The sequence below is a fragment of the Saimiri boliviensis genome, chromosome 4 (assembly GCF_048565385.1).
Source record: "Saimiri boliviensis isolate mSaiBol1 chromosome 4, mSaiBol1.pri, whole genome shotgun sequence".
Lineage (NCBI taxonomy): Eukaryota > Metazoa > Chordata > Mammalia > Primates > Cebidae > Saimiri > Saimiri boliviensis.
In genome coordinates this window covers 101,943,021-101,950,137 of record NC_133452.1, presented here as the reverse complement: position 1 = coordinate 101,950,137, position 7,117 = coordinate 101,943,021, and the positions used below count along the sequence as shown (strand labels likewise).

The window sequence follows — 7,117 nt, the reverse complement described above, 5'->3', positions numbered from 1 at the left end:
TTCTGTGGGGGAACCAGCACCAGCGCCATGACTTACTGGTGGAGAAAACACCCAGAAACAGAGCCCCCAGGCCTAGGCCCCCTTCCCCCCTTCCCCCACTTACTGCAGACAGAACCAGCCCTCCATGGAGGGAAGGCAGGCTGGGGTCAGTGAAACCCTCTCTCCCTCCCTCTTTCCCCCCAGTCTAGTGACACTAATTGGTCTGACGCCTCTGTTATTTTAGTCACACAGCCTGATCCTGGACTGTCACAGTGCCACCACAGAGTGAGCTGCGTGATTTATGTAAAGCGGGAAGGTGTCTCTGCCCTCCCGGGGCTGTAGGTTCATTCATCTGCAGTCCCTGCTTCTAACAGGGGCAGCATAATTTCCCCCAACTCCTTAGGCCCCTTCTTGAGCAGCAAGCAACAGGCCTGGGAGCCCTGCAGGGCCCCAGAAGCTTGGACAGGCTCCGATTAAACAAACCCTCTTTTCTCTCCTCTGCTATGAGTAGAGCTGCCTCCCCTTCACCTCTGGCCCAAGCTGTTTCATCCACGCCAGTCCCAGACCACAAAGCACTGAGGACAAACAGCAGCAGCCCCAACACAGAGCCACACAGGCATTAAAAATATGTTTATCTTTAATGATCCAAGATTCTGCAAGACACACTGATATACCCAGAATTGGGTGGAAATACAGCATCTCAGCAGTGCTGCTGCCAGCCTGGGGGTGGGAAGCTGGATGCTGGCTGAAGGACCCCCATGGTGAAGTCGATTCCAACCTCACGGGAGCCTCAGTGCCCTATCTCCATGGAAACCAGCCTGGCACTGGGATGGGGCCCTAGGGAGCCTGCATGAACATCTCTGAGAGGTATTTCCCATTAAAAACAACCACAGGTGCCCTCCCCCACCCAGAGCTACTGCCCAGCTTCCCCTCCTCTCTGCCTCCGCCAAGATAGAAGAAATGGGAGTGACCATGTAACGACAAACAAAAGCATACTATACCTCCTATTAGGGAAGAAAAACGGGAAAGGGCAGAAAGGGAGCTGCACTTCGAGCTCAGAATTCTGCCAAGACCTTAGGGTGGCTATGGCAGATGGTGGTGCATGACTGCCAGAGGGCAGCACCACCCAAACCCCTAGAGGTGCCTTTGTTACTGGTGGGGCCACTGTTGTCGGGGAGAGAAAGACAGGTCTTCAAGGCTGCTTCCTGCCCTCTAGTGCTGCCCAATGTTTGGACTAAAAGGGGATGGGGCCCACTCAGTACTAAAGAGAGGGCTCCCAGGATCTCAACATGGTGTCAAGGACGTGAGTGAGGCCTACACTCCCTCATTCCCACCTTGCTGGACTGTCAGAGCTCTGGGCTAGGAAGAACTCCAGGGACGGCCAGGAGGAGTGGGGGGAGGAGACAAGAAAATCGTCTCCAACTTGGCATCAAAACGGTAAGTTCAAAGAAACAAAACCTTGATTTTTTACAACAGGCTCTCCTGGCCCGCTCACAGCAGCAGGCCTCCGCCTACTCAGGGATGGCCCAATAAAAAGTTGGGCAAAGCAAGGGCATGGCTACCCTCAGGGGCAGTGCATGGAACTCAGAAAAGTGAGTCTATTCAGGATGCAGGAGAGAAGAGAGAGCCCACAGCTCTGCGACTCTGACGTGTCCTCCATCGGCCCGACGTGCCCTAGGCACTGACCTCACGCCTGCCTCAGGAGCAGCTTCCTTCAGGCTGAGTCCTAGCAGGGGGAAGTTCCCAGGCAGGTGTCCCAGAAGGAACATGGGAGTGTCCTCTGCAGGGCCCTGCCTTGAGCTCTTCAGGGGATGGAGAGGAGGCCACCCACTCCTCATGCCAGGTGCAGTGCTCCCAGGTCCCTTTTCAAGAGGGGAAGAAGCCAGCACTGTGGGCTCCAGGTGGCCCCGTCTCAGGAATGACAGGACACTCTGCAGGGGTGGCACATCCTGAGGCCCTTAGGCGCTGTGCATGTGGATGAAGGAGAGGACATCTTCCTTGGATAGCTTGTCCTGGTCCTGGGGCTTCTGGGAGTCATGCACACGAATGCCATCCCCCCACTCCCAGAAGAGCCGGCCATAGTAGCAGATGCTGGGGAGGAAGAGGAGGGCAAAGAGGTCAGAGGGCTGCACCCAGATGGAATAGGGTCAAGTGTTCTTAAAGGTGTGGGAGGCAGGGGTCTGTCAATGACTAGTTGAGGGTCTTCCCCCGGCAGCCGAAAGGCACCAGTAGGCCCAGCTCCTCCCTGCCTCCCTGAACCAACTTTTCCCAACAAACAGCTGTTGCTAATTGCATCCAACTGGATTCCTACAAAGACTGATATTCCTGCTTTATCTGTCTGTGCTTCTCTAATAGAACAGTATTAGTACTGTGGCGACAGAAAATGTCAGTGGCTAATTACAGGCACATGAGGGCTGCTGGGGAAGCCCATGACCAACAATCTAATGGACACTGGGTCCTACAAAGGGACAGCTGGGACCTTGAGTGCCAAGGGGCAGGGCTGTGGGCCCTCAGCATATTCCCACCATCAGGCCAGCGTCAGAATGTCACTGAAACGTGGCTGCTCCACGGACTGAACATGCTGCCCAGATGAGTCTTCCACAGCCAGGCCCCCAGCTATCACAGCAGGTCCAGGCATCATGCCCGGCCACACCTGCAGGGGGCTGCCATCCCCACAAAGGGGTTCTCAGGCTCAGTGGAACCCCTGGTGGACAACAGTGTCAGAACCCAGGGTGTGCCCCAGGACAGCTGGCTAGCATTCTGCAGGAGTATTTATTTGAGGCTGCTAAGGAGGGCAGGCTTGGAGAACAGCTACTTACTGAAATGGGGCAATGGAGTCTGCAGGGAGGTCAAAAGTAGAGTCCTTGGTTTTCTTGTTGTAGAAGAACTTCCTCTTGAAGCTTTTGCTGAATCCCATAGTCCAGGGCTCTGACAGGAGCAAGAGGGAATGAAACCCAGAAGGGACACAAAGCACTTGTGGAGGACAGGTGCATGCCCTCCTCCACTCCTGGTGGTCCTATCCCTGCCTCCCCCCAAAAGCAGGCAGGGACCAGCCCATGAGGTGGCGGCCTTCATCACCAGCCCAAAGGGGCTCCTGGAGAATGACCAAGCAATGACTCGCAATGACCCCACCCCAATCCTGCCAACCAGCTATCAGGGTAACATCTCTAGGACTCTCAGCAGAGGGCTCTGAAGAAAGGGGGATGCAAATGGACAGAAGCCAAGCTTGACTTTCTGGACATGCTGCTGTCTACTGAAAAGGCCCTTTTCCTGCCATGAGAACAACACGCGCATGTGTACAAGTTGAGCTCTCTCACTATTTCCTACCCCACTCCCAGGGCCCACGGAAGAACAGGAGAGGCTCAGGGAACACTGTCCCCTGACGTGTACCTCAGAGAAATGCCAGCCTGGCTGCTACCCACCTTAGCAGGGAGCCCTTAGCTCTGGCTCAGGCAGCATCTGGGCCCATCACCTGGCAGGGAGCGGGGAAGGGGGAAAGGGGAAAGGGGGAAGAGGCGAGGGAGTGGCGGGAACAGTCCCTCCTCACCCACCATTCACTGTCCTGACGATGTAGAGGCCCATGGGTACAAAGTGCCGGTCATCACGCCCTGTGTAGCTGAGCTTTGGGGTGCCACTGGAGCCCTTGATGATCTTCATCTCCAACCTGATTTCCCCGAGAAGGTATGTACATGAGAGAGCGAAAAGGCCTTGGCTGACAAAATTAGTCTCTGGCTAATAAAATTACCCAACTGTAGTATCTGATCCTGGTTTGACTTAAGACGAAACTGAGGTACAGAGCCAAGTGAGTGAGTAGCCACGCTGGGGTTAAAATTCAGGCCCTGAATTCCCACTCAGACGGTGCAGGGGAGTAACAAATGACCCTGCTGTGTTGCTGCTGTTTGGGGGGTTTCAAGGTGACACCAGTAAGGGTGAGATCTGAGACCATGCGTGCCATGGCAACACTGTGGCCATGAAAGAGTTAACGTAACCTTCTCCACATAAGCACATCCAGAAGGAGACTGCGATCTGTGAGCACCCGCACACCACTAAGAGGACGCATTTATGCCCCTTCTACCCCTCCAGGCTCAATCTCTCTCTCAGCACTGGGAGCTGGGATTTATGGTATTTCAAGCAGCTTGCTGCTCTGCCCCTCGCAGGGCCCGTCGTAACTATGACAGCATCAATGAGCCCGTATTTCTGCCTGACACAGCCTGCCCGGGTCCCTCCTGACAGGAAGCTGAAGCAGCTCTCAGCCAGGGGGCTCTTGGCTGCAGCGGCACTGCAGCAAGGCAGGTGAGGTGACCACTGGAGCCAGCTCACTACCTCACCCCTGACCCATCTCTACAAAACGTAGGATGACTCCAGGACACGGCCGCACCCCCGCCTCCTCTTGACTCAGCTTCAAAGGTCAAGTCACTCACCTGACAAAAATCTTCTCCATCTCTTCCAGTCTGTACACCTCCTTCACCCTGCAGGCAGAGGGACAGAGACAAGGCAAAGGCTTCCTGGGGGACATGCTCATCCAGGAGGCAGCTGGGGGGAGGCAGGAGACTGCACCTGACCTTGGCTTCTGCCCCAGGCCCTCCCTGAAACCACCCAGCCCACCGGCAGTGAGGACACCAAGCCTGCCAAGCAGCTGTCTACACAGATAAGCCCTGGGTTTGGGGCCTGCATCAGGACAACTGGGGATTGCAACTATGGATACTGGAAGACAGGAGGGAGAAAGGAAGAAAAGTCTGGCGGACAAAGATGTGTCTGTCAGCATTCCCACCCCCAGCTCACCTTCACCATCACCAAAGGGCAGAACACCAAGGAGCAGGCTCTCGCCCAGGTCTATCCACATGGATTTTAGGCCTTCCATAACAAGTTACTGCTCAACAGTCCTAACAGTCCTATTGCCCACAGCAGGTGTGGGACCCCGAACTAGGATGCAGGGCTCCTGTTTGATGCCCACATTCTACCTCTGGGGGGGCCTGAACACGTCTTTGAAACTGCTAGTGGGGAAGGTTCCCAGAAATCCAGCAACCAAACCACAAGCAATGAAGGCAAGGTCCCCCTGGGAGCTGCCTTTCAGGACCTAGCAGACAGGACATTCTAAAGTACAGACAGAAATTCCTTTGACACTTTCACATGCCATCTATAAAGTGCATTCTCAATACTGGATTTAATTTTAACTAAGTTTATGTTAAAAAGGACAAAAATGATGTTGGTGAAGTGTAAACAGATACCTCAGTCTCCAGTGCATGAAGCCCCCAAGAGCAGGGCTAAGCCCTTTGGCAACAACCTCAGACCTCAGCCTACCCTGGAAAAGTGTGTCCTCCGTCTGTCTCTTCCTGACCCTGTTCTCTTCCTCCTTTCCCTCTCAGGATCTGGAACTTTCCTACTATCTAACATTACAACAACCCTGGCCGCCTCCTCCCCACGCACTGGGGGTCCCATTCCCTCAAACCATCCTTCTCTTTTTTCATGTTCAAAACTCCCATTCCCTCAGCACCCATTTCTTACCTGAAAAAAATGAGAAGGCCAGGTGATGTGCTAACAATGCCCAAGTGGGAAAGGGTGATTCATGAGGTGGGCTGGCACTCTTAGAAGCACGTGCATCTTAAACAAGGACACCTTAACCCCTCAGAATGCAGTCTACCCACTGCTAGGCAGGATGGGGAGATGCTCTGGGGCAAGTCACCCACCTAGCACCCCCAAACAAACTCCTCAGCAAGAACAGTCTTGTCCCTAACACCAACTTGCCTAGTGCCCTCCACTGAGCCGTCCCATCCCTCACTGGATGGGGGCAGCAGGTACTAGCCAGAAAGAAGCAAGGCGGGCAGGGGTCACATGCTCACCTGATGGGATTCATATCAGGCCGACTGGGCTTGGAAACGGCTTTCACAAATTTCTCAGCAAGCTGAATTCTACAATCCAAACAGTCTCTCTCAGAGGCAAGAAAGGATCCCTCCACCAGCACCCCTACTCCCAGGGCATTTTCACAACTCCAACAGGAGAACCTTCTGAATCTACGGCAAGACTGCTCCAAGAGGCAGAACCCATGTCCCCCAGGAAGCCCGCCCTGCCCTTCTCGTCTTCATTCATGCCCTGCCCCTGTGGATTCTGGCCTCTGATTTCACTGTCTGTTGGTTTTCTTGAAGTGTGCCTTCAGCTGTGCTCAGTCACCTCCACTAGAGCTTCAAGTATTGTCTTTATCGTATGTGTCTGCCCTGTCACCCCAAATTGTGGACACCACAGTGCACCCGCTCAGATGAAGCAACTTAAATGAGACCACTGAAGCACAGGACATTTCTTCCAAGGAGTACCCCCTCTTCCCGCAAGGTCACCCTCTTGCTCAACCTTAACATAAATACCTCAACCCGAGCCGTGGCAAAATGGAGTGTGCTGGTATCTCTGATAACCAGGGCCCAAGCCCTAGCAAACTCTGAAGTGGCAACACCAATTCTCACCCTGACTTTGGCATCAACCAGTGGATGGGAGAGGGGAATTCTCAGCATGTCAACAAGCAGACAAGGCCTAGGTGAGGGGCCACACCTCAGGAGGCCACTGTCCACCAAGCTGCCCTGGCCTACCCCCACCCTCCCTACCCTGGGGCCCAGGTCAGACCGCTGGTTAAAGTGCTGCTCCCGGACATCGGTGCCATTCAGCACAAGGACATCGAGGATATGGATGGCACTGATCTTCCGCTGGGCCTTCCCCTAGAAGGATAAGTAAGTACACTGCCCACTCTGCCAGGCGTCAGTCTTCAGCCCCCACTACCCACCATGATATGTGGCTTCTTTCCGCCTATGGCTGGGGGAAGGGTAGGGCTCTAAATGCAGGATATTTCTCATCTCCCTCCCAGCTGCTTCTCAGCACGATTGGCCTGGGCTTCTGAGCAGGGGAAGATCCAAGCCACTGGGTGATGAGGCCCTGAACCTCAAACCCAGTAAGGCTGCTGCCATGGCACTCCAGACAGGACCTAGCTTACCGCCCTTGCCAACTGTTCCTACTGACGGTTCTGAATGTCACCATATAGATTTGATACTCATGGCTTCTGAGAAATAACAAGTCTCTTCTTTCCCAAGGGATCTCTGGTTTTTAGCAAAAACTAAATCAGCTGCTAAAAAATACCCAGTAGACCAGGCATCCCCAA

General features: G+C 54.3%; 1 protein-coding gene across 1 annotated transcript in view; it reads right to left on the bottom strand.

The window, feature by feature from the left end:
- Positions 1–598: 598 nt before the first annotated feature.
- CMTR1 (cap methyltransferase 1) overlaps positions 599–7,117 on the bottom strand; it is a 50,397-nt gene continuing 43,878 nt past the window's right edge. The window contains exons 19-24 of the mRNA XM_003923226.4: positions 6,589–6,680; positions 5,820–5,888; positions 4,401–4,448; positions 3,531–3,643; positions 2,799–2,907; positions 599–2,070 (exon numbers count right to left, since the gene is read on the bottom strand). Of these exons, the coding sequence (XP_003923275.1) occupies positions 1,938–2,070; positions 2,799–2,907; positions 3,531–3,643; positions 4,401–4,448; positions 5,820–5,888; positions 6,589–6,680 (564 nt within the window). The 3' untranslated portion in view covers positions 599–1,937. The remainder of the gene's footprint in view (positions 2,071–2,798; positions 2,908–3,530; positions 3,644–4,400; positions 4,449–5,819; positions 5,889–6,588; positions 6,681–7,117) is intronic.